Source organism: Bufo bufo, chromosome 1 (assembly GCF_905171765.1).
Source record: "Bufo bufo chromosome 1, aBufBuf1.1, whole genome shotgun sequence".
Taxonomy (NCBI): domain Eukaryota; kingdom Metazoa; phylum Chordata; class Amphibia; order Anura; family Bufonidae; genus Bufo; species Bufo bufo.
Genome location: NC_053389.1, coordinates 160,974,280 through 161,002,279, shown reverse-complemented (window position 1 = coordinate 161,002,279; position 28,000 = coordinate 160,974,280). Strand labels below are relative to the sequence as shown.

Genomic DNA, 28,000 nt, shown 5'->3' with positions numbered 1-28,000 from the left:
TGGCCGGAGATAAAACCGTAGCATGCTGCGGTTTTATCTCTGTCCAGATCAATCAAAAAGACTGAACTGAAGACATCCTGATGCATCCTGAACGGATTTCTCTCTATTCAGAATGCATGGGGATAAAACTGATCCGTTCTTTTCCGGTATTGAGCCCCTAGGACGGAACTCAGTGCCGGAAAAGAATAACGCTATTCTGTTTTGTGACTGGACACAAAACCTCTGGAAGCTGCTCTGGCACTGAAAACAATATACGTCAATGGTTATGGATCAGTTTTTTTTAGGAACCTGAATAATCGGATCCATTACCCATTGACTTTTAGTGATGGATCACTTTTCTTTACCTTTTGATTTCACACAACTGCATCCTAATGGAACGGATACATCCTGATGTGCAAAATCAGAACAGATCCGTTTTATTCCGATATTGAGATCTTCTTCCAGGTCTCAATACCTGAATTAACAACGCAGGTGTGAAAGTAGCTTAAGGGCTCATGCACACGAACGTATTTTCTTTCCGTGTCTGTTCCGTTTTTTTTTTTCGGACTGTATGCGGAACCATTCATTTCAATGGGTCTGCAAAAAAAAAACGAAGTTACTCCGTGTGCATTCCGTTTCTGTATGTCCGCATGTCTGTTCCACAAAAAAATAGAACATGTCCTATTATTGTCGCATTACGGACAAGGATAGTACTGTTCTATTAGGGGGCAGCTGTTCTGTTCCGCAAAATACGGAATGCACACGGACGTCATCCGTATTATTTGAGGATCCGTATTTTGCCCTCATACAGGCTCTTGTGGTAGTAGTTCTCATAATTTCCCATGTCCCATAGACATTTTAGACATATTAGTATCCTCAACTATAGACGTATATTATTAGTAATCTTTACAATTTCTGATGGTTTTCCAGTTTTAAATAAACCGTTGACTGGCTGTGATTTGTCGGCGAGAGGAGGTCACCCTGAAGGAGTTCCTCTCATAACTTCTTCCAGCACACTTGTCTTGTCACGTTGTTGCAACATCCATGTATCATTTCACGTCTCTGTGGAATTACTGGGGGGATAGGCTCCAACCACTGTAGTCACATGACTGCTGGGAGGATCACAAGCTGTCTGCTAATTCTCATTCATTATGTGTTTAGGATCTGGGAGGGTGTATGGAGGGGAAGCTCCTGTATATAACTGAGGAGAGCTGCTGACACTTCTGATCCTGCATCCAGGAGCCCAGTACATCAGTGATCCACCCCTCTAACCCTCACCAGGACACTCTCCATACCCTGACAATGAGATCCTGCCTGGCTCCAGCCATCAGGCTGATGCATGCTGTGTCCAGGGACAGCTGGTAAGATATTCCTTTGTCTTGTGTGTATAGCCGGGGGATGGGGCATGTGACCTTAGCTCTGCTGCAGGCTATGGTGGTCAGATCTGTGCATTGTCACATCAGGTCCTCCTGGCATCACTGACGTTCTCCGAAATAGTCTGGATATAACAGTCATTGGGTTAAAACTGAGAGACAGATCTTAAATAGGGTTATTAGAACAGTGTAGGTATGGTCAGCTCTGCTGAACGCTAGTTATTTCAATGGAAGGAGACAAGCAGTTTATTTATTATTTATTTTATGCACTTATATAGAGCTACTATATTCGGCAGCGCTTTACAGACACTAGCATCCAACTGTCTCCAATGGGTCCCTATCAGTATGTCTTTGGAGTGTGGGAGGAAACCCACGCAAACACAGGGAGAACATACAAACTCCATGCAGATGTTGGGACCCCAGCGCTGCAAGCCACCAGTGCTAACCATTGAGCCACCGTGCTGCCCATAGTCGTCAGTAGTGTTGAGCGAACTTGTGTTTTCAAGTTCGCTGTACAAGATTCGGGTTATCTAAGAATTCCGTCATGGATTCCGCTACCACGGACCATAAGTTCAGGGTCGCCAACCAGAATTTTTCTTTTTTATGGACAACTTATACCAAAATCACAGACGGCCAACATTTTTGACGGAAAAATTAGAAAACCATAATGAATGATAAAGATTATAAGTAATACATATCTATAGCTCAATATAATGATAAGAACTCATTATCAGCATTTACTGTGAGATGTAAAATAATGATAATTACCACCAAAATAATCTAGTCATGAACCACCAGTCTCAAAAAAAAATTACAGACGCATCTATTTATTTATTTTTTCTGGACACAGGTAAAAAGTCGCCTATTTTTACGGACTGTCCAGAAATTTCTGGACGGTTGGCAACCCTGCATAAGTTATGGTCCGTGGTAGCGGAATCCATAACGGAATTCTTAGATAACCTTAACCTTGTACGCCAAACTTGAAAACACAAGTTCACTCATATCTAGTTGTCAGGTCTGTGGCATCGCTCATCTCCAGTGGTCAGCTTAGGATCCAACCTGTTGTTTCTTCTCTTCACTGACAGCAAACTGTGGTGGGAGATTGGAAGCAGACCTATTCTCTGTTTAGACTGCGCAGTTGTCAGCTAAACTATTTCTCCATGTCTGATGGAAATCTGCATGCGTTTTTGCATAGTTATTGACATGCAGATCCAGATGAGGATTTCTTCTTTCATTTACAACAGATATAACACCTTGAAGATGTGGACACCACACTGCATTGTGGTATCTGCTAAAGTTATTTAAATCTGGCACAAATTCTGACAAATTAGTCAGAATGACGCTCCCTGCTTCATCTCTTTGGTGTAAGATCATACTAGGTTATGTTTCTACGCAATGTGAAAGTTGTATATAAATTACATTGATAATCTCAAAGGCAGTACAACATTCATTCTAATTTATGGGGAGCAACTTTATTCCTGTGACAGAATTTAGCAATAGTTGTAAAGTCACCTAAAATTCTTCTCCCTTTAAACAAAACGTCTGACTGCTGGGGTAAACTGAGCATCTGTTCAAAGAAATGTCCTCTAACTGCACGGAGTGTATATGCAGCCAAAGGAAGGGTTATGTATGAACTGCTCTATTGTGGCTGATGCTGCTAATTGACTGCTAGTAAATTTACTGACAGCTGCTGTATTGCTCTGCACTTCTCACATCTGTAGACTTAGTAAATTTACTGACAGCTACTGTATTGCTCTGCACTTCACATCTGTAGACTTAGTAAATTTACTGACAGCTACTGTATTGCTCTGCACTTCTCACATCTGTAGACTTAGTAAATGTACTGACAGCTGCTGTATTGCTCTGCACTTCTCACATCTGTAGACTTAGTAAATTTACTGACAGCTGCTGAATTGCTCTGCACTTCTCACATCTGTAGACCACTAGTAAATTTACTGACAGCTACTGCATTGCTCTGCACTTCATACATTTGCAGATTGCTAGTAATTTTACTGACAGCTGCTGCATTGCTCTGGGGTTCTCACATCTGCAGGTTTCTCCGCTCGTTCTGAAGGACGTCTTCTAATAGGCAGAACCTCACCCTGGCCACAGTGCTCTACTCTGTTACAACATCTAGAAACTGCAGATCAACATATATTTCTCCTTTCTCAAATAAAAGCCACAGTCCCCGACCTGTGTCAGCAAAGTGCTCTGCTCCCGTCTGCTCTGCGCCTGATAACGCAGTAGGATTTTTCTCTACCGTCAGCTACAACCCAACCGTCTAGTGACTGATAACAGAGAGTAATAGACGACAAATTTTTATGTGTATTTTTCGCTGTAGTATTAATAAAGATGTATAGTTAGATATATTGTTTGTATACTTGGCAGTGTTTTCCATTCTGTTTGCAGTGCTAATAGATAGACTGATGTATATTTTGGGAGGAGAAGTGCTGGGATGGAAAGAATATGCAGAGTGTTAGTGTACAGTGAGTGATGGAACATTTCCCCACCATGATGAATCCTTTGTGGTTTATGTGGGTGATGCCACATCTGGAGCAGAGTTCCTCATCGCCTCAGTCATGTGAGCAATCTGTCTCTCAACTTCACCAAGGATAAGAGCGCTGTCTAATTTAAAGGGCTACAGGACAATAACGAAGTGAACAGAAGAATGACATGCTGATGCTTGGAGTACAGGACCATGACATGGGGGAAGGGGGGGGGCATAACCGTTACATTGCTTATGTTTAGGGGAGTACAGAACAATGACATGCAGAGACTTGGCAGTAGGGGGCAATAACATTGCTGACACTTGGGGGTACAGGACAGTTACACTGCTGACACTTGGGGGTACAGGACAGTTACACTGCTGACATTTGAGAGTACAGGATAGTTACATTGCTGACACTTGGGGGGTACAGGACAATGACGTTGCTGACATTTGAGAGTACAGGATAGTTACATTGCTGACACTTGGGGGGTACAGGACAATGACGTTGCTGACACTTGGGGGGTACAGGACAATGACGTTGCTGACACTTGGGGGGTACAGGACAATGACGTTGCTGACACTTGGGGGGGCAATGACGTTGCTGACACTTGGGGGGGCAATGACGTTGCTGACACTTGGGGGGGCAATGACGTTGCTGACACTTGGGGGGGCAATGACGTTGCTGACACTTGGGGGGGCAATGACGTTGCTGACACTTGGGGGGGCAATGACGTTGCTGACACTTGGGGGGGCAATGACGTTGCTGACACTTGGGGGGGCAATGACGTTGCTGACACTTGGGGGGGCAATGACGTTGCTGACACTTGGGGGGGTACAGGGCAATGACGTTGCTGACACTTGGGGGGGTACAGGACAATGACGTTGCTGACACTTGGGGGGGTACAGGACAATGACGTTGCTGACACTTGGGGGGTACAGGGCAATGACGTTGCTGACACTTGAAGGGTGCAGGACAATGAAGTTGCTAACATTTGAGGAGTGCAGGGAAATGATGTTGCTGACACTTGGGGATTACAGAACAGTTATGTTGCTGACACTTGGGGGGGGGGGGGGTGCAGGGCAATGATGTTGCTGACACTTGGGGGGTACCGGACAATGACACTGCTGATCTTGGGAACAATAACATACTGACACTTGAGGGGTGGGGTGCAGAACAATGGCAGACTGTAAGGGGAACTCTACCTCTAATAGCTATCTGTCTTGATTCCAGGTATCGGGGCTTCATTATGGTTCTGACATTTTTGTTTTATACAAGTTATCATCTTTCCCGGAAGCCGATCAGTGTTGTGAAGGTGAGTGCGACTTTATGTTCTCTGTATGGGGGAGGGGCACTGCTTGAAATGCGGATAATTCTATGGTTTTTTTCTGGGTGGGCTATAAACATCCACTTCCCTCTCTTTTAACTAAAAAGTGGTTTTAATTCATTCTGAATATTTTTCTGTCCCCTGTTACCTGATGAGAACACGATCCCCCTAATGCAGCATATGTATCACATGTATCTAGGCACATTTTCCACTCAGAAGTCTAGGAAAGCTGGGTGATAATGGCAGGAAAAGCTGCGGTGGCAGGGCATAGTCATCGTCACTCTGCTCTCCTGGAGCAGATAGTAGAGAACACTTTCTAGATTCCAGCTACCCATGTGGCTAACATTTTGTGATTTCAGAGTCAGTTACACAGAAACTGTTCGGAGATTCCCAATCCACCTGCAAATATTTCTGAAAATGACACAACGTGGTGTAGCTGGGCGCCATTCGGTGAGTAAAAGTCTTCCATAAAATCCTGACGCTTCTAGGTAAACGGACAAATAGCAGATTTCCAGCAGTACTATCAGGACATGGTAGGACTTACAGGTCCAAAAGGGGACTCACAGCCAATCTTCCAAAAATTCCACTCCAGATGTGCAAAAGGTCCAAAGGTCTGTAATTTGGTGCATCCAGCCTAAAATTTGTCCTCTACTAGTTGGCACATGTGTGGTGCCCGGATGGGGATGCTGGCTCGTGAGCGTTTACAGTCACTGGTCCATCTGGTGTTCTGAATGGTGGCAAGTTTAGGCAGATACTTGCACAACTGGGTGTTCCCATTTGGACATCTATGTCATATTGATACCATGTTCCTACTGTACATTTCACTGAACTACAACCTCATCTCGTCCGGTGTAACTGGACTATCCTGCGTCTCTGCTGACCTCAAGTGCATGGGCTGTGTTTGTGCTTGGGAAGGAATGCATGTGCAGCTTGAAGACCGAATTACGTTAGGATTTGGTTTCTGAGAAAACGTTATTTGTGTTTTTTATTTTTTTACTTTCAGCGGGTCAGGTTTAGGCCTCGTTTACATGATTATGTTTTGCAAAATGCAAATCCACAGAATACGGATATCGGATGTGATAGAAATGCTTATTCTTGTCCACAAAATGGACAAGAATAGGGCATGTTCTATCATTTGTGGACAGACAAACACACCGATGCGGACAATACAATGACATTGCCTGCTATCTGAATTTTCTGTGGTCCATAAAAATGAATCAGTCCGGACCTGAACAGTTAAGCCCTGTTCACTTGAATGGGGTTTCTGAGCCCAGGCCAGTTATACTAGTCGTGACGTCACTGGGCTTGCGGGAAACAACGAGAAGACCACAGCACTACTGCCAGAGAAGGCCGCGGTGCTCACAGGAGCGCCGCTGCCTTCTCAAACAGCTGATCTCCGGGGTTACCGGTTGTGGGAACTCCACCGATCAGATACTGATGATCTTTCCAGAGGATAGTTAATCAGTAAGAAAAAGCTGCAGAATTAAGACAATATAGGAATGACGGAAGAAGATACCAATTAAAGGGGTTATCCAATCCTAAAAAAGCCCCTCCCGCCCCCATATGCGGGACCCTCCAACGCTGAATATACTTACCCGGGTCCCTGCTCCGTGCGCCGCTCCTGGTCCCCGCACCCCCTCTGCTGCCTCTCTCCGTGCACCAATGGCAGATAGGGACGAACATCCCTAGCATCGCAGCTGACGCTAGGGAGGCTTGTCCCCGTCCCAGCCTGCCAATGGACGCCCCCCCCCCCCCACGACACTGGATGTTTTCATCCGTGCATGGGGAGAAGCAGCAGCGGCGGTGCGGGGACCAGGAGCGGCGCAGGGAGGAGGGACCTGGGTAAGTATATTCAGCGTGGGGGGACCGGCATATGGGTGGGCTTTTTTTAGATTGGATAACCCTTTAACTACCCTAATATCCCTTCTGTAATTCGATCTGTACTACTAATGAGGAAGTGCCCATTCCAGAACCCCCCAGAAGCAAAGTGGAGAATTATGTAGATCTGGGGTGCAAAACCCGAGGCCTAGGAAGCCACATGCAGCTATCATTGCCATTCTGTGAGGCCCCAACCATCTACACACACAAAAAGCATGTTTGCATGTGGCTACTCACGCATAGTTTCCATGTTAAAGAAAAGAAGCAGCGGCAGGCAAGTACTACTGGTGGCACTCCAGCAGTATATGAGTTAGAGGTGGTCATCTATGCATGCAGCTTTTTCCATTGTAGTTTATAGATGTTGTGAAATGCTCAGCACAACACCCATAATCTACAACTGAGCGAGCTACATGCATGCCTGGTCTCATACTCTATGGAGTATTTACTGAGGGAGAAGGGGACCCTCCCAATAGGTGAGTGTCCTGGAGGTGCAACCTGCACCAGACATTAAAGATATATACTTGAGCTATGTCATAAAGGTCTCAGATGGTAATACCCCTTTAACCCGTTCCCAACCGCCTTATGTGTATATACGTCAGCGATCGTGACTTTAAATATGGCGCCCGCTTGCACTGTTTTAAACAGCAGGCATGTGGGGCTCATGTCCACAACTGGTGGAAACACCAATCGTAGACTTTAAACCCTTCAGATGCCATGGTCAAATGTGATCACATTATCTGAAAGTGCAAAAACACGGAAATCAGGAGGCTGCTGCACATCACTTCCTATGCGGGCTCCATAGGAACATAGTATAATTCTCATAAACTCCAATGCTAATACATTGGAGTCTATGAGAAAAGCTATTTAATAACTGCTTGCTATAGTTCCCTAGGGGAACTATAAAAATAAAAAAAAAGTTTTTTTTTAATATAAAAATTCAAACCCCAAAATTAAAAGAAAAGTATATAAACAATAAAAAAATAAACATCACCAAGTGTGAAAACAGCCGTGCTATAAAATAAAATATAGAATTTAAAAATATTTATCTCATACCGAAAATGGTGAAAAGGAAAAAAGTCAAAATGGCCGATTTGCCGTTTTTTGGTCACTTCAGCTCCCACCAATTTTTTTATAGAAGGCAATCAAAAAGTCATACACATCCCAAAATGAATCAATGAAAAGAACAGATTGCCCTGCAAAAATGAGCCCTCACACAGCTCCATACACTTAAAAATAAAAAAGTAAGATTATGGTGATGCGAAGAGAAAAAAACTTTTCCAAAGATTTTTTTTTTCAGTATTAAAACATTTTTTTTCTGTAAGAAAAACTATACATGTGGGGTATTGTTGTAATCATACTGACCCAGAGAATGAAAGTAACAGGAAAGTAAAGTCAATTTTACCGCATAGGAAACACTGTAAAAACAAAACCCATAAAATTGTGGCGGTTGTTTTTTTTTTGTTTTTATTTTTTTTTATTCCACCCCATTTGAATTTTTTTCCCTGCTTTTTTCCCACTACATTGTATGCCGCCATAAATGGTGCCATTAGAAAGTGCAACTTTGTCCCACAAAAACCAAGCCCCCATACGGCTATGTGAATAGAAAAATAAAAAAGTTATGGCTTTGGGAAGGCTGGGATTTAAAAAAAAACAAATTTCATAAAGGGATTAAGTTATAGGTTGAGACTGAATGGCAGCATGCGTCAAGTGGTATGAGGATTGCGATATTGTATTGCATTTGACCTACTGTGACGTGATTGTCGCAAAAATTGGCAGGGCCATCATCAATTGATTGTGAATTTGTGCTGAATGTTTCTGGGGAGCGGCACAAGATAACAGAGGAAGAAGTCAATGATCTTACCTGACTTCCCCAAGAATAAAGCATAAACTAGTGGCCTGCAGGTTGAAACAATCGAATCACCTTGCAGACAATCAGAAAGTCACTTAAGGCCCCTATACGAATTAATGTATTGTCTTCCAAACCCGTTTTGGCCAGACGGAGAGAAGGACCGCCAGTAAAATTAGTTCTGGGGCCCACTGTACAGCTAGATGCAAATATTATCTGCACACACAGCGGTTGGCAGCAGCCAGATGCTAGAGATGACTGAATATGGGGGTCTCTGCAGAAAGGGGGTCCTGGCTGGTCTACTTCTGTACCTACAAGCACCTGAGCCATCCAGTGCATCTACAGTAATATACTGGGTAGTCTGTAGTCTACTAAGTTTTCATATGGACATTGGGAGCACATAACATTTCAAACAGCCTATCTATATGTAGTGCAGTCAGTCTACTGTGCAATGTGCTACTTGTGCAGAGGGGGGGGGGGGACTAGGGACCACCCTGCAATCCAGCAGTGGTGGTCGTGCTTGCACACTATAGGAAAAGGCGTCTGCCTCTCTGGTGGCCGGGACCATGGGAGCACATATACGCGCACATGCAGAGCAGCCACCATCCCTTATCTGCACTGCAGTGGTGGTCATAACCTCTGGATACGAGCAGTGTATAATTTGATGGGAAAATGAATCCAGCCAGCAAAGGAAGCAATATGGATAATAACAATACATTAGTAAGTGTCTTGTATTCAATTTCTCTACATGATAAGGCTTCATGCACACGAACGTTGTTTGTTTCCGTGTCCGTTCCTTTTTTTTTGCGGATAGGATGCGCACCCATTCATTTCAATGGGTCCGCAAAAAATACTGTGTGTTGTCCGCATCAGTATGTCCGTTCCGTAGTCCCGCAAAAAAAAATAATAGAACATGTCCTATTCTTGTCCGTTTTAGGCATTGTTACAATGGATCCGCAAAAAAAAAAAACGGATGGCATACGTATGTCATCCGTTTTTTTTTTGCGGATCTGCAATTTGCGGACCGCAAAACACATACGGTTGTGTGCATGTAGCCTTATTTGTACATTCTCACTGCTACACGGCAGTCGAAGAGTAATCCATGGTAAATGCAAACCATGACTTCTTACTTGTAGGGCAACATCTAATATGGGCACAACTGCCCCTCTGAGAGGTGACTGATACGACCTGGACCTGGATTACCCGGCAGGTGTCATGGTGGTCACATTGGTTGTCTTGGGGAGAAGACTCTCTATATACAGCACAGGTCATTTGTGTCTCGTGCAGCTTTGAGGAAATGCTGCTCCTGAGATGAGTGAGGACCATTTCTTACACTGAGTTCTGCTCTGCTATTTATAGGAAACCGCTCTCTTCTTAAAATGAAAACCCAGATCCACATTCATCGCACATGACCTGCTGTTTGTTCATGGAAAAGCATTTGACAGGAGGCATATGTCAGGTTTTCCACTTGCTTATAATAGATTCATTATATTGTTCTGACGCATCAACCATGTGGATCCTATAGGGAAATACTGAGACAGTCTTTTGGTCTCCTCCATGGATAATGGTGGGGGGGTTTTGGTGACAACTACTAATGGCTTCCGTAACATCATAGTACATATATCCCTTCTTCCTCCCTTCTCCAGCGTAGCCTGTGTCAGTTTCCACTGTTGTCCTGGTATTACTTGTATGACCTGGAGGAGCAGAGCTCTGTCACACACCATGGATTGCTTCTGGCTCTTTAAGGCCCCTTTCACACGGGCGTTGCGGATTGGGGCCGGATGCGTTCAGGGTGCATTCAGTGAAACTCGCACTATTTTGCAAGCAAGTTCAGTCAGTTTTGTCTGCGATTGCATTCAGTTGTTCTGTTTTTTCCGCGCCGGTGCAATGCGTTTTGATGCGTTTTTCACGCGCGTGATAGAAAACGGAAGGTTTACAAACAACATCTCTTAGCAACCATCAGTGAAAAACGCATCGCACCCACACTTGCTTCCGGATGCAATGCGTTTTTTACGCAGCCCCATTCACTTCTATGGGGCCAGGGCTGCGTGAAAAACGCTGAATATAGAACATGCTGCGATTTTTTTACGCAACGCAGAACTGATGCGTGAAAAACAACGCTCATGTACACAGACCCATTGAAATGAATGGGTCAGGATTCAGTGCGGGTGCTATGCATTCACGTCACGCATTGCACCCGCGCGGAAAACTCGCTTGTGTGAAAGGGGCCTAAAGGGGTTGTCTCATGTCGGTAAATGGCATTTATCATGTAGAGAAAGTGAATACAAGCCACTTACTAATGTATTGTGATTATCTATATTGTCTCCTTGGCTGGCTGGATACATTTTTCCATTGTATTATTCACTTCTCGTTTCAATGGTTACGACCACCCTGCAATCCCGCATCGGTGGCCGTGCTTGCCCACTATGGCTGGGCTACACACACTTCCTTGGTTTCGGCCAATAGAGAGGCCATTACTTTTTCCTATAGTGTGCAAGCACGGCCAACGCTGCTGCATTTCAGGGTGGCCATAACCATGGAAATGAGCAGTGTAAAATGTGATGGAAAAATGAATCCAGCCAGCAAAGGAGGCAATGGCTTGTGTTAACTTTCTCTACATGATAAATGCCATATGGAGAAGTGAGACAACCCCTTTAACTGCACTTTAAAAGGGGTCCTGCCACTGAATAACAGGTCTTAACAGAGAACTTGTGTATTAACCTGAGCTGCTTTTTCTTTAGATCAGTCCAATTACAAAGAACTTCTGGGTTCCCTGGACACCTCCTTCTTGGTGGCTTACGCCATTGGCATGTTCATCAGGTGGGTGGCAGATATGAATGCATTAGTGACATGTAGAGATGACCTGCCATCTATGTGTTGCCAACGTACTCTATAAAAATCCACATACAAAAGAAACCTATAACAAACAGTAAAACGTCAACAAAGTTGTAACAAAGTAAAAGAAATGGGAACTGGCAAGTACAGGAGATGATACGGCTACTTTGTTGCCGTGCAGGGGATACGTTTAAAGGGCCGGGCCAGTTTTATATAAATGAGTCCAAGCTCGCTGCTTCTAGCAAATATAGTCAGACCTTACAATGCACCTTAGGCTACATGCACACGAACGTTGTTTGTTTCCGTGTCCGTTCAGTTTTTTTTGCGGCTAGGATGCGGACCCATTCATTTCAATGGGTCCGCAAAAAATACTGTGGTGTTGTCCGCATTAGTATGTCCGTTCCGTAGTCCCGCCAAAAAAAAAAATAGAACATGTCCTATTCTTGTCCGTTTTAGGCATTGTTACAATGGATCCGCAAAAACAAAAAACGGATGGCATACGGCTGTTTTCTTTTGCGGATCTGCAATTTGTGGACCGCAAAACACATACGGTTGTGTGCATGTAGCCTTATTTGTACATTCTCATTGCTACACGGCAGTCGAAGAGTGAATCATAAGGTTACTGTCCCTTTTACTAGCCTAGGGGGGCGTACCCTCACTGATGGGAAACGTACTGTGTAATACATGTATATTTCTATGACAATCAATTTATTGTGCTTGTATAAAACTGTATCATTTATCTCCTCGTCACCTTTAGGAAAATTAAAGTAATAACAAGGATCATTTCTCTGTAAATGACAGCGTTTGGGTAAAAGGGCGATCAAATACAATCTCTCTTTTCTTTTCTGTTTCTTTGAAATCTCGTGGAGCTGAATAAACAAATTTAAATCCATGTTTAGCTGCGATGATTAACCTTTGAAAGCAGGAAATTTGAGCTGCAGCAAAAACTTGTTCTGATAATGAAGTGACCAATGATGGACAAAAGTCTAAGGGCAAAAATGAGTCACATGAATCTGGCCAATACTGGAGCAACAATCAGTGCTACAGAGCGAGGAAGGGGGGGGACTTTTATTCTAACCTAAATGGGAGAGGAATGTAACTACTATAATACCGCCCTAGGTATTGAAAATAATAATATAATACCGCCCTAGATGTTGAAAACAAGAACTATTATAATACCGTCCCTATGTACAACAATTGAACTACTATAATACTAAAATAGAGCTACTATAGTACTACCCCCTATGTACAAGAATTCCTTAGGATCTCATCATGTATCAGTGGTGTCTCTATGTCTCAGGAGATGACAATTAGAATGAGTGTTTTGTGTAGGAGATATTTTTGGAGTAAACTATTTATTTTCTTTCTTTTCAGTGGCATTTTTGGCGAGCGTCTCCCCTTGCGCTATTACTTGTCCGGTGGTATGATCACGTGTGGGGTGTTAACAGTCTTCCTGGGTCTGGGCTATTACTGGAATATTCACGCCCTTTGGTACTATATTCTCTTTCAGGTAACAGTCCAGATGTCAGGTGTCATATAGGGCGCTGCTATATTTTGTTTCAGGTGAAGAAGACTCCAGTATATGGACACATGCTGTGATGCGTGACATAATATTATTATTATTATTATTATTTATTATTAAAGCACCATTCATTCCATAGCGCTGTACATATGATAAGCGGTGCACATACATAATACAGACAACTGCAATAAGCAGGAACAAGACGAGTTACAGACTGGTACAGAAGGAGAGAGGGCTCTGCCCGTGAGGGCTTACAATCTACATGGTATGGGAGAAGGACACAGTAGGTGTGGGTGAAGCTGGTCATGGCGGTATAGAGGCAACAGGGTCACTGGTTGTAGGCTTGTCTGAAGAGGTGGGTTTTTAGGTTTCTTTTGAAGGTCTCCACTGTAGGCGAGAGTCTGATATGTTGGGGTAGCGAGTTCCAGAGTGTGGGGGATGAACGGGAGAAATCTTGGAGGCGATTGTGGGAAGAGGCGATAAGAGGAGAGGAGAGAAGGACGTCTTGTGAGGATCGGAGAGTGCGTGTGGGGATGTATCGGGAAAGAGAGATGTAGGGAGAGGACAGGTTGTGGACGGCCTTGTATGTATTTGTTAGTATTTATAACTATAATATATAACTATGTTCTAGAGCTGTTGCTCCCTGTTATCAGTCTCTTCAGGATTACAGTACATTTGCGCTCACCCCTTTTCCATCTTGTTCCACCCCATTGCTGCTTCCCTTATAGTTTATTGTCCCTCCTGCAGTCTCTTTCCTGTCTAGCTTATATTCTGTTGTTGGTGACCTTGTGCGTATTCACATTCAACAGATACTGAATGGACTGGCTCAGACGACAGGGTGGCCCTCCGTTGTTGCCTGCATGGGGAATTGGTTTGGTAAAGGAAAGTAAGTACCCTATTGTTCTTACTATAAGACGCCCCCAGGTTTAGAGACCAGAAATAAACACTTTCTATTAGTCTTATTAAAACTTTCCTGGTAGTTTAATGATGTGGAGGGGTCAATATAAATTTAATGGTCTAGCGTAGAAGGGGTTAATCGTTACAGTTCAGTCCTGTTAACCCTAGTGTGTCATCTTCTGACTACTGAAACAAACAGCAATGGAGCATGTGGTCACATGATAGGAGTATCAACATCACACATTACAGGGTACAGTACTATACACTACCCAAGGTCTTGTTACTGGCTGACTCCTCCCACTGGAGACATCATCAACGGTCCTTTAGCTACATTCAAGGGATTGTCTCAGTTCACCAAGTAGCATTAAAGGGGTATTCCCATCACATACAATGGGGGCATATCTGAGACCCGCACCTACAACGAGAACGGAGCGGAGAGCTGTGGTTGGAGGATCCCGGGGTCCGTCCACCACCAAGCGCTGCTCCCATAGAAGAGAATGGGTGCGCATCGCGCACACGCGGCCCCTGCTCCGATTCATTTCTATGGGGCAGACGGAAATAGCTGAGCAAGCACTCAGCTTTTTGCGGAGGCCCCATAGAAATGAATGGAGGGTGGCTGCGCATGTGCAAGGCACTTATTAATCTATTGTGGTTGTCGATATTGCTCCTTTCCTGGCTTGATTCATTTTTCTATCACATTATACACCGCTCATATCCAGGGGTCACGACCACCTTGTAATCTAGCAGCGGTGGTCGTTCTTGCACACTATAGGAAAAATCTTCAGCCTCTCCAGTGGCTGGGACAGCGGGAATACATATAGGCCGTCATTTTTCCTAAAGTGTGCAAGCACTGATCACACAGATCAGTGTCAGGCAGGAAAAGAGAGAAGTGTGCACACATCTTTCACCGATCAAGCAAAGAGCTGCCTAAGTGCTCTGCTAAATCATCAAGGAAGCAGTCGGGGAGGTCTGGCACTGCATGAGCACCCTGATCGTAGAATGTAATACGCAGGAACTTTTAAGCACAATTTTTTTTCCTGCTAAAAAAGTAAGTCTTAGGCCCCTTTCACACGGGCGAGATTTCCATGCGGGTGCAATGCGTGAGGTGAACGTATTGCACCCGCACTGAATCCGGACCCATTCATTTATATGGGGCTGTGCACACGAGCAGTTATTTTAACGCATCACTTGTGCGTTGCGTGAAAATCGCAGCATGCTCCTCTTTGCGCGTTTTTCACGTAACGCAGGCCCCATAGAAATGAATGGGGTTGCATGAAAATCGCAAGTATCCGCAAGCAAGTGTGGATGCGGTGCAATTTTCACGCACGGTTGCTAGGAGACTATCGGGATGGGGACCCGATCATTATTATTTTCCCTTATAACATGGTTATAAGGGAAAATAATAGCATTCTGAATACAGAATTCATAGTACAATAGGGCTGGAGGGGTTAAAAAAAATAAATAAATAATTAAACTCACCTTAATCCACTTGTTCACGCAGCCGGCATCTCTTCTGTCTTGTTCTGTGAGGAATAGGACCTTTGATGACGTCACTACGTTCATCACATGGTCCGTCACATGATCCATCACCATGGTGATGGATCATGTGACTGACCATGTGATGAGCGTAGTGACATCATCAAAGGTCCCTTTCCTCACAAATGAAGACAGAAGAGATGCCGGCTGCGCGAACAAGTGGATTAAGGCGAGTTTAATTATATATATATTTTTTTAGCCCTTCCAGCCTTATTGTACTATGAATTCTGTATTCAGAATACTATTATTTTCCCTTATAACCATGTTATAAGGGAAAATAATACAATCTACACAACCTTGAACCCAAACCTGAACTTCTGTGAAGAAGTTCGGGTCTGGGTACCACATTCAGTTTTTTATCACGCACGTGCAAAACGCATTGCACCCGCTCGATAAAAACTGAACAACGGAACGCAATCGCAGTCAAAACTGACTGCAATTGCGTCCCTACTCGCGCGGGTTTGCCGCAATGCACCGGGACGCATCTGGACCTAATCCGGACACGCTCGTCTGCAAGGGGCCTAATGGTCCAAAGAATACTGTGACTTCAGTAATCTGGGAGTTGTTGAATCCTATTGAAAGTAAATATATTCTTGATATATGAGGATCCAGGAGGCTAAACAGTGGCACCTGAACATGGCTCAGCAGTGTCAGAGAAATGAGTCAATATCATTCTCTATATAATTCCATCAGCTACTGAGAGAATACAAAGATGACCTCGGTCCACTCTAACCCTCAATATCTGTCTAATTACAGGAGAGGATTCATCATGGGTATCTGGAATTCTCACACTGCTGTGGGGAATATACTTGGGTCACTTATTGCAGGGGCATTTGTCACCTCTGCCTGGGGTCTGTCCTTCATCGTGCCCGGAGTCATCATCGCCTCATGTGGAATAATCTGCTTCTTTTTCCTCATTGAGTGTGAGTTCTACATCAGTTTACTGAATTGCTGCCCTCTAGTGTGGGTGTGGGGTAACTATAGACTGAAATTCAAGTGGAATATTATAATTAAAATATTTTACTTAGATACTGACTGATGGGTTTGATCTTGCTGACTAACATGATGCCTTGTGAAATCCATGATGTCATTCTCAAGAAAACTGACTTTTTTAATGCAAATAAAGGCTTCATTGTACTGAGGGATGGATGCACCGACTGTACAATTGACGGAGCATGCGCAGGATTACAGGGCCAGGTAGGAGGTTAATGATGCCTAGTCCTGTCAGTCATGGGGAGGGGGCAGTGACCAATGTTGCAGAGGAGAGGAGATGAACAGAAGCCCACGTATGGAAAAAAGTCTGTTTTCTTGGAAATGTAACAGATTTTCTCAAGATGGGTTATGGGTATTGCTTTAGTCAGCAGGATCAACCTTATTAGACTGTATGCCTGGTTTATTGAGGTTGATCCTGCGGACTGGCTTCCTTTATAGGAAGTAGCTTTGTTACACACACTCTTATTCCCTTGAGATTCAACCATCAGAGGACACTGGATATATTGTGCAGGTTTTAGATCAGAATGCTTCTATAATAATACTATATTAAGCACTTGTTATTTAAGCCATTCTTGTCTGTATATTCAGATAGGTTTCTCAAGCGCTACCAGACGCTTCATTGCGATATTCAGCTTTATGCTCGTCTGCATATGGAGCTGCTCCCAAGAACTGTTGGTGGCCATAATCTACTGAACATTGCCCATGAGCCAGTCATGTGCTTGATGAAATGGCAACCCCTTAAATTATTCAGACTGAATTATGTTCCCTTCTTCTCATCTGCACAGATCCAGAAGATGTTGGCTGCACTTCTCCTGATCAGATAGTAAGTTCTTTGTATTCTCACAGATTGTGTTTGTTTTTTTTTTTGTTCTTTTGTACAGCCAGTGAAAGATAAGATAAACTCATTGAAAATTATATTTGTTGGTGACTTATCTTCTTGGGCATTAATATGTCTGCACCCACAGAATGATATTTCTTGAAGCTTGTCTTACTCCGTCACTTGTTTCTGGGGGGGAGCAGTGGCATCATTGCTTGTTTTGGGAGGCGGTGGTGGCATCATTGTTTGTATCTGGGGGTGGCGTGGCATTCTCGGTTGTGTCTGTGGGCAGTGGTGGCATCCTCACTTGTGTCTGGGGGGTGAGATGGTGACATCCTCACTTGTGTCTGGGGGGTGAGATGGTGACATCCTCACTTGTGTCTGGGGGGTAAGCGGTGGTGTAATTGTGTCTAGAGGGGAGCAGTGGTGTCATCGCTTGTGTCTGGCAGGGAGCAGTGGTGTCATCGCTTGTGTCTGGGGGTGAGATGGTGGCATCCTCACTTGTGTCTGGGGTGGAGCAGTGGTGTCATCGCTTGTGTCTGGCAGGGAGCGTGGTGTCACTGCTTGTGTCTGGCAGGGAGCAGTGGCGCCCTCGCTTGTATCTAGGGGGGAGCACTGGTGTCATCTCATGTCTAGGGCAGAGCGGTGGCATCATTGATTGTGTCTGGTCGCTTGTGTCTGGGGGCAGCAGTGGCGTCATTGCTTGGGCCTGGGGTCAACAGTGGCTTCATCGCATGTGTCTTGGGGAGAGCGGTGGTGTCATTGTGTCTGGGAGGAGCGGTCTCTTGTGTGGGGCAGCGTTGGCGTCATCGCTTGTCTCATGATTTCTTATTATGTATAACAGTCACACACTTGATATCACACTCTCTTTATGCTATGTAATTTTCTGTAATTTCATGTTCTTCCCATCACGTTTCTTTACCACCATGATACTTGAATTCCAGGAAGAGAAGGGGGAGCTGGCAGACGTCCAAATAAACAGCAGCACAGAAAACATCTTTAAAAATCAGCCGACCACTGACCTGGACGAGTCTATCAGTCCACAAGAGCCCGCAGAGCACCCTCAGGCCATCAGCTTTTGTGGAGCCCTGAAGATCCCGGTATGCTGGGTCTGGTGGAGGGGGGTGTCCTATGTCACACCTGTTGTGTTCTCTATCTGATACCTGTGGATTTCTGATCTCTACAGGGAGTGGTGGAATTCTCACTGTGTCTGCTGTTTGCCAAATTGGTCAGTTACACGTTCCTGTACTGGTTGCCACTCTACATCGCCAACGTGGGTAAGGACCCCGGAGCCTTCATTGCAGATCAGTGAGGGGAGATCAGTACCCCCAATCAGTTCAACAAACTAATAAAGTCAGTATAGTACCTAAAGGGCAACTCTAACTTAAACTGGCTGCAGCTTATTTATAGCATAATCACATAGGCCTGCTCATGAAGCCTTAAATGGAATTTCTGGCTGTATGTAAAACCTTACTTATCATGTAATGAAATATTCTGCAATTTACTAATATAATATGTGCTCTAATACACCGTCAAGTCACATTATTATGACCACTAGCTAATATCTAGAGTACCTGTCGTGTACAGCATGGACAGCAGCTAGACGGGCTAGGAGTGACTCAATAGGGTTCCCGGTAGATTGTCGCAGGTATCTGGAGCCATCCCACAGCTGCTGGACCAGGCAGTCATGAGATGCGCCACATTGAAGTTTACACTGTCTAATAGAGGGTTGCAGAACTTTTCATTATGCACCAGGCTTGATCAGGCCCTTTTTAAAGAGGACCCGTCACTGCTCCTGAAATGTCTGTTTTAGTAACTACCTGCATTCTCCCTGTAATAACAATTCTGGAGCATCTATTCTTATGACTCCATGCTGTGCCATTCCTCTGTGTCCTACTAGAAGTTTATGAATGAATAGTCAGCAGCTTGTAGGGAAGGTCCGACTCACCCACTACTGGTAGCACCCAGCAGTCCCTTTATTGCAGATTGCTGGCAATTTATTTGTACACCTCTGGCAGGAATAATTGAGGAATGGCATAACAGAGTTAGGCTACTTTCACACTTGCGGCAGAGTGATCCGCAAAGCAGTTCCGTCGCTGGAACTGCCTGTCGGATCCGGCAATCTGCATGCAAACGGACAGCATTTGTAGACTGATCCAGATGCGGATCCATCTTACAAATGCATTGCAAGAACGGATCTGTCTGTCCGTTTGTCATACGGACAAACGGATCCGTTTCTATTTTTAAAGGTCTGCGCATGCGCAGGACGGATCCGGCATTGCAGTATTTTTTATGTCAATTTCAATGTAAATTAATGCCGGATCCGGCATTCCGGCAAGTGTTCCGGAATTTTGGACGGAGATAAAACCGTAGCATGCTGTGGTATTATCTCCGTCCTGAAAAGTCAAAAAGACTGAACTGATGCATCCTGAACGGATTTCTCTCCATTCAGAATGCATTAGAATAAAACTGATCAGTTCTTTTCCAGGATTGAGCCCCTAGGACGGAACTCAACGCCGGAAAAGAAAAACACTAGTGTGAAAGTACCCTTATATGAATAGATGCTCTCGAATTGTTATTACATGGGGAAGGCAAGTAGTTACTAAAACAGACATGGTATTCCAATCCAAATGATCCCAGCACTCTTCTATTAATTGGCGCTCTCAGGGTGCTCGTCTAGACATGTTCCCAGCTCCACCTCAGGAACATTTTTCATGTAAATATACAAATCAACAGCACTCCAGACTTGCAGGTGAAATAATCAGTGATTTTTATTCAGCCGGACATGGTTATAATAAATTCAGGCAACGTTTCGGGCTATATATAGCCCTTCATCAGGCCTGGTATATAATTGCAATCCTGTGGACGCCAATCCTGTGTGACTAACAGCTTCCCAATCATTTCAGTGGAGAAACGTGGCCTTGTGCACATTTTTTCTTTTTTTTATGCAGCAGATTTAAAAACCACTTGAGCAGTGGTATGTTACTTCTTTCAAGCATATTTTTTTGAAGGAAAAAATAGGTTGCGGTATTTGGAGGAATTTTGGTCACCCAAAACACAATGGGGGACATTTATCAAAACTGTTGCTGAAGAGACCTGGTTTAGTTGCCCGAAACGACCAATCAAAATTGATCCTTTCATTTTCTAAAGTAGCTTTGAAAAATTAAACATGGAATCTGATTGGTTGCTTTGGGCAACTAAGCCAGTTTCCCTTAGCACCAGTTTTGATAAATGTTCTCAGATGCAGATCTGGTGATGATCATTTGGTCCATGCAATATGTCCGGTTCATATCCACTTATTTAAGTGCTGTCTATTTCTTGCAGCTCACTTTGATCCTAAGCAGGCTGGAGACATGTCCACGCTGTTTGATGCAGGCGGCATTGTGGGTAAGTTGTGCCCTCCTGTAACTTGTTGTTCCTCTACAATGCCAAGCTGTCGGTCCATCTTCTATCATTTGCAGAATTCACTACATCTACAACAATTCAGCTGCTTCTTTCCTGGAGCTACCTACCTCCTGCCGCCCAGCAGCCCCTCCTGACACTTATTCTATCCTACCTCCATATATTGTCTCTAAGACCATTTTGTCTCCAAGGGACTTAATAAATAAAGCTGTTAGAGGCCTCACTTTGTAATGAAACAAGGCCACTGATCGGGGCAATTATTGGGAAGAAGCATTCCTAGGTTTTCGCTCTGGGTGCCATGATTATCCTACAAAGCCATGTATACATAGACGAATTGAAGTATTCTTCTAGTTTTTTTTTTTAGATATACTAATGTACAAAGTTGCTGTAGAACGTGGTTGGGGAGAACGTGGCTATTGGCTTAGGACCCGATGCCACTTTTAGTGTGTTCTGCTTTTTCTTCATTTGTCAGTCTCCTGATGATACCAACAAAAAGAAATGTGGTGGCTTCTAGGTGGGCAGATGTCTTACCAGTAGTATTGAGGTATCTTCTCAGATCCTCAAAGTACGTAAGGAGCTTCTCCTATCCTGTCCAGTCATACTGTAAGGTTGGGTAAGTCTAGGGACTCCAAGTGAAGATACATGACTGAGTCCTCCCTATATGTAAGGCCTTTTTTTTTATAATTACATTGGTGTAATGTGATTTTTGGAGAAAAGTCCTGTATAAATTTTATTTCCACCATTTGATTCCATTGTTTTCTCTTGCAGGTGGAATCTTGGCTGGACTAATATCTGATTTAATCGGAGGAAGAGCCATCACCTGCTGCGTTATGTTGATCCTGACAGCACCCATGGTGAGTGGTCAGTGCTGGAGGCCAATGCTGTGTAAATGACCATGTATAATACCCACAGTGCTATAGATGATGAAGCAGAAATGTCTCCTCACCTTTATCTGTGCATCAGGAGTGGTCCGAGCACTACGTTCAGATAGGTTCATATCCCCATGTTAATCCTGAGCTTCAACTGTTAATGGCTAATCAAAATTAATGATAAGCAATTCTGTATGTACAGCTGGTATAACCTGAGCATTGTCTGGTATATAATTATATATGTACAGCTAGTATAAGTTATACATCTTCTTGTATATAGTGATATGGACCATGCTGGTATAACCTGGGCATCTTCTGTATATAATTATATATGTACAGCTGGTATAAGTTTTATGCATCTTCTTGTATATAGTGATATGGACCATGCTGGTATAACCTGGGCATCGTCTGTATATAATTATATATGTACATATGTTTTTTTTGTAGCTATTCATCTACAATCAGTATGGGCAGATGGCAGTTTCCACCACAGTCGGTACGTTTTGTATCTTTATCGTTTCTGTACCAGCACGCTGTGTACATTTAGTGTTACATTTTGGGCTTTTCTCTCTGCAGCTATGCTCATCATATGTGGCCTGCTGGTTAACGGGCCCTATTCACTCATCACCACTGCGGTGTCTGCAGATCTGGTAAGACCTTTTGACCAGCATAGTCAGTGGTCTGACCGCGTCCATGTGCCTGCCCTCTGATTAGATGCCGTCTGATTCATGAGATGGACCAGGGCTGGTGAGCCCATCTTTGAATGTTGATTCGTCTGATTTTACTTTCAGGGAACACATGAATCTTTACGTGGAAATGCCAAAGCGCTTTCTACCGTCACTGCCATTATTGACGGCTGTGGGTCGATAGGTCAGTACAAGGATGATGTAATACATTATACTGTAAAATTCATTTAATGGGAGCTGAAGAATTAGTAATTATTCTGTATTAACAAACATTTTTTATTTTTTATTTTTTTAAATCTTTTTATTGATTTTCAACACAGAAAGGGAAAAACATGACAATTGAAAAAACATTGCTCCGCATAAGCTCTCCATCAGTTCATGAGATTTAGCCTTAAGGAAGATCAGTAATATTATTGTCTTGTTTTGGATTGTCACATTCCGGATTAAAGGAATTTTACTGTCCTATAATGATATTATAAATAGCTGTCGGGCTATGTTTTTGAGGCTAGTACAGGGCTCCTGATTCAGGAGAAGATCTATAATATTTGTATTTCTTATTAACCAGGAGCTGCTTTGGGCCCGACCCTTGCATCCGTGCTCTCGTCCAAGGGCTGGAACTACGTCTTCTACATGTTGATTGTGTCTGACCTCCTAGCGTGTTTAGTAAGTGCATCCCCACCAGCACTGGACTGTGCCCCTGATAGGATGTATTGTCACATTTACTGACTGATTTGCTCACTCCTTACAGTTTTTGGCTCGTCTGGTGTATAAGGAAATTAAAGAATTGTGTCATTGTTTCAAGAGGGCCAGAGGGTGAGTGTTACGAAGATAAATGCAATGTATATGGGTTTCCTGTATTCTTAAATACAGTCATTGACAAAACTTTAACATCTGTGGGCGAATGTGCTGCGGGATACCATACGGAACCTGTATGCCTTCATGACCACGCTCTAATATTGTTGTTATTTCATTTTATTCCAACAACTTTTTTTTTTTGTCAATGAGTGTAAAATGTATTAACTGGTCTCCGGTAACCTTAGCCTGGCGGTCTAGACCTGCACCAAATTTATCACAGGGGCTCAGGCTGGAGGATAAATGTGGTGCAGGGTTAGACATTTTTGTCTAACTCTATAGGAACTGATGGTTGGCTCCATTTCAGACCGAATTTTACGCCAGAATTGGGTCTGAGTGCTGAGACCCCCACGATCACTAGAATGAGGAGAGAGCACTCTCTCTTTGCTGCTGGACATAGGCTTAATTAGAAGTCTATGAGCCCATCTCGATCCTGTCTCCTGCGCTGCTATGTGAGCACTTCTCTCTCTCTTCTTTCTAGGGATCGGAAGGGGTCTCAACACTCAGACCTTTACTGATGAAAACCTTTGATATGCTGCTTAGACATATTAACCCTTTTTCTACCAGCACCGTACATGTACAGCGCTGGAGCGATAGGCAAACATGGCGTACCTTGGAACCGAACCAGAGTTCGGGAAATGGTTTTTTACAGTACAAATTATTTTATGAAGTTATTGCGCAAAGTCTCACGAGACTTCGCAAAGCAATAACTTCGGCTCATCAGAGCCAATACATTCTACTACTGTACGGAGCTCCTGCTCCGTACAGTATTAGAACGAAGTTTTAAGCGAATCGACTTCGGATGTTTCATCCGAAGTCCATTCGCTCATCCCTAGTTGTAATCGTACTGACCAGAGAATGAAGGGCATGGGTCATTTTTGCTGCAAACGGAACGCCGTGGGAACAAAACCCGTAAAACGGTGGAGTTTTGTTTTTCTACAATTCCGCCCCATTTGGGATTTTTTTTTTTTACGGCTTTCCACTACATTGTTTGCCATAATTAATGGCATTAGAAAGTACAACTTGTCCCGCAAAAAATAAGCCCTCATACAGCTATGTGAACGGAAATATAAAAAAGTTATGGCTCAAGGAAGATAGGGAAGAAAAATGAAAACGCAAAAACAAAAAAACCTCTGGTATCCTAAGGGCTTTTGTAGGCTCATGGACCCTTTAAACACAGCTGTACAAACCTCTCTCCTGTCCTTGAGTCCAGCTCTGACCTACACCGGTACATTGTAACAAACTGCAGCTGTTTGGGTAACACTAGGTTAGACTGGTTGTCCAGCCCCTGGATGTAAAATGAGGATGTTTGTATCTGTGACAACATAGGCCTTGTAAATGCTGAGGAACTGAAACCCCGGTGTATAGGAAAAAGTGTCAGCTCTTTTTATTCTTTGCGGATTACACTTTATTATTCAGAAGGCTGGAAAAGCCATATGTTGGGGTCCATGTTACAGACGCAACATGTGGACCTCCCTTGGTTTCACTGAATGAAATAGATCACCGTAGTCACAAAGGGTCCGGATGTTGCGGCTGTATGAAATTGGTTTTCCACAGCAACATACAGTATCTTGTGCAAGATCACAGCGCAAATTTACGCGCGATATGTTAGCTGTTGGGAAGTTGGGGGTGGACCTCTGCAATAATTGCAAACAATCCGAAAGTTGGATTCATTTGCAGGTGAGTTTGCTTGCATGTAATGTCATGGAATCCCATAGAAGTACATTACACGGAGTATCGCACTGCGTTTTCATGGCTCCACACAAGTCAGCTAACTCCCATGGCGCCACGCAGTCTTGCTGCACCCTAACCTTATTAGATATGCTTCTAGCAGACGATCAGTCGCCAGATTAAAGGAATTCTACTGGAAATATTATTTGGAGATGATGCAGAGGGAAGGACAGGTAGATTTCTGAATGACTGAGCGACTATTCTGACATGAAATGAACAGCGTCCTTCCTGTGTCTTTTTAGCGTTAGTCTGGCATTAAATCACAGTAATTCTGGGACGGTCGAGTAGTTGTAATGCACACTGTGAGTATACTGTGTCCTGGAAATGAGAATCGCGCTCTGCAAAGTGTCAACCAGATGCGGCTTTATTAGGAGTCCGACCAGATGCAAAACTTTCCATCCGTCACTGCAGTGTATAGGATACAGAAGAGTCACTAGATATAAAGCCTGGTCACACTGGGTAACAACTGTAACTAGATATAAAATAATGGCATTACTAAGATTTCATTAGCAGTGCTGTCATATTACGGTTTTTGATTCTCCCAAATCACGCCAAAAACCACTGTATACCCCCTTGCTACTTTATATTAACTACTAACCATTGTCCCAATCGGCACAGGTCGCTGTAGTCACCTGTTGTCTATAGTTGGTGGCATTTGTAGGGAGGTTTGTCCCTGTGCTCCCTGTTCCTAACAGCAGGGGGCAGCATACATCCCTAGATTGACTGTAATTGGTCTCTGGTGTCCCTAAACTTACATTTTCACAGTAACCCATTGCATTAACCACTAACCCAATGACGTAATGTCACAGTTTGAGTGTTGCATCTGTTGGACGACTCGCTTATTGATCTCTTCTCTCTCATTAATCTACTGCTAATTACATGTGATGAGAATAATCCGCATCCATTGAGCAGATTAAGAATTAAAGGGGTTCTGCACTTTGTTTAAACTGATGATCTAATCCTCTGGATAGATCATCAGCATCAGATCGGCGGGGGTCCGACACCCGGGACCCCCGCCGATCAGCTTTTTGAGAAGGCAGCAGCGTCGCGGCCTTCTCACTGTTTACCGCTGGCCGAGTCACGTCACGACTTGTATCAACTGGCCTGGGCGGGGCTAAGCTCCATTCCCTTGAATGAAGCTTAGCCCCGCCCAGGCTAGTTGATACAAGTCATGACGTCACTGGGCCTGTGGTAAACAGTGAGAAGGCCGCTGCACTGCTGGAGCGCCGCTGCCTTCTCAAACAGCTGATCGGTGGGGGTCCCCGGTATCGGACCCCCGCCGGTCAAGTGCTGATGATCTATCCAGAGTATAGATCATCAGTTTAAACAAAGTGCAGAACCCCTTTAACAAAAGGCAAGAAAATCCCCATAATGATGAGCAGAATCTGAATACCTGATAAATATCTTTACATCTACACGATCAACTTATGATTCATTAATCTGTACAGAAATAATATCTGGCTTCTCCTCAACTACTTTAGCGTCTTTCTGGCTAAGGCCTCAAGCACGCGACTGTATTTTCCATCTGTGTGCGATCTGCGTTTTTTGTGGCTATCACCTTGACCATTCATTTCTATGGGGCCATGCACACATCCGTATTCCAGATCCGCGTGGCTGCTCCGCAAGTTATAGAACATGTCCTATTCTGGTCTGCATTGCAGATGTGTATAAACATTTCTATGAATGGGAGTCAGAAAAATGCGGAGTGCACATGGGAAGTATCTGTATTTTGGGGATCTGTGGTTTGCGGACAGAAATAGGCGCACGCCTTTGTGTATAACATCTTATGCAGATCCTCAAAATATATCCTGTAGCAGCTGGAGAACCCCACTGCAAAGAGGAGGACTTCATCTCAGTCAGTGCACAGTAATAATGTTGTCCAGGGCAACACCTTTAACCTAAGGGTATATTCAGATGTGGTGGCTGTGCTATGGTTCTTCTCGCATGTTCAAGAACCAACCGAGCAGCAAAAAAATGCACACAGTTTTATCATGGTCTTAATGTACTTCACCACTGCTACCTGTATACACCATATGGGTATACCCTAAGGCTCTGTCCTCCTCTGCAAAAAGAGGTTCTGCAGAGGTTGTCATTGAAATGCTCAGCAGCTGCCAAGAGCTATCTCAGTGCACTTGCAGTATTGTCCAATTTGGTTAAATGAACAGTCCAGCCCTGCTGCATCTGTGAATTTTTATATATACAGAAGTGGGACATTTTTACTTTAACTTGACATTTAACACTTTACATACCATGAGACGTGCCACTGAGAATGTCAAACTAAAAGTTTGCGGCATGTGTATCTAGTAATGCTTCCCTTGTAGTGCCCCCTAGTGGTCATAATGAAAGCAGCAGTGTCCGTGTATCTTTTCCTTCAGTTTGTCACTCCTCCTCATCCGATGTAGATCTGGCTTGGATGCTGCAGTGATTTTTGCTTAGGTGTGATTGCTTTCTGCTCGTGGCTCAATCAGTAACTGCCTTGATCCGGTGTTGGGTTCTGAAGGACAAACCTGATTATGTTTCAGTGCCTGATCTATGCCTCATTGGGCAGATGATTTCTGTGTTTCATCCTTTGTAGTTTGGCAGATAACTCCTCTTATCTTGCTTTCAGGTTCACAGAGATGTGATGGTCAGATGTGCAGCACCCGGGTGTCCTGCTCCTCCTGTTCTGCTGGCCGGTTCAGCTTTACTGCTGCTATTTTAAGTATAAGCAAACGCTGGAAGTTTTTTTTTGTTTTTGTTTTTCAATACAGATTTTAAAGACTTTGGTGATCCAATGAACCTCCATATTGCAGTATACAAACCCATGTGACAGTGTGACAGGAATGTTACATTGTGTCTCATTATTGAATGAGCCCATTCATGATCTGTATACAATGTATATGAGAACAATTCCAGAGACAGAGATGAAAACATATATTTTTTGTATGTTGAGACAGCAAAGAAAATGTGAATAAAATCTACCTAAAATACA

General features: G+C 43.8%; 1 protein-coding gene across 2 annotated transcripts; it reads left to right on the top strand.

The window, feature by feature from the left end:
- The first annotated feature begins 1,126 nt into the window (after positions 1-1,126).
- Positions 1,127-28,000, top strand: SLC37A2 (solute carrier family 37 member 2). 2 transcript variants are annotated; one of them, XM_040431117.1, is made up of 19 exons: positions 1,127-1,340; positions 5,072-5,153; positions 5,525-5,615; positions 11,631-11,709; positions 13,099-13,234; positions 14,056-14,132; positions 16,436-16,602; positions 17,458-17,495; positions 18,434-18,589; positions 18,676-18,766; positions 20,814-20,876; positions 21,660-21,745; positions 22,208-22,256; positions 22,337-22,410; positions 22,552-22,630; positions 23,012-23,109; positions 23,195-23,259; positions 25,272-25,331; positions 27,638-28,000. In XM_040431117.1, the coding sequence occupies exons 1-18, from the start codon at positions 1,282-1,284 to the stop codon at positions 25,315-25,317; spliced, it is 1,536 nt and encodes a 511-aa protein (XP_040287051.1). In that variant the 5' UTR covers positions 1,127-1,281; the 3' UTR covers positions 25,318-25,331; positions 27,638-28,000. The 2 variants fall into 2 exon arrangements, with proteins under 2 accessions (XP_040287051.1, XP_040287052.1); XM_040431118.1 differs by lacking the exon at positions 25,272-25,331.

Bases quoted from the DNA above. Each gene is read 5' to 3' on its own strand.
- SLC37A2 (XM_040431117.1), top strand. From the start codon at position 1,282: ATGAGATCCTGCCTGGCTCCAGCCATCAGGCTGATGCATGCTGTGTCC. The intron at 14,133-16,435 runs GTAAGTACCCTA...GTCTAATTACAG, and splicing joins AATTGGTTTGGTAAAGGAAA to GAGAGGATTCATCATGGGTA. The intron at 21,746-22,207 runs GTGAGTGGTCAG...TTTTTTTTGTAG, and splicing joins TGATCCTGACAGCACCCATG to CTATTCATCTACAATCAGTA.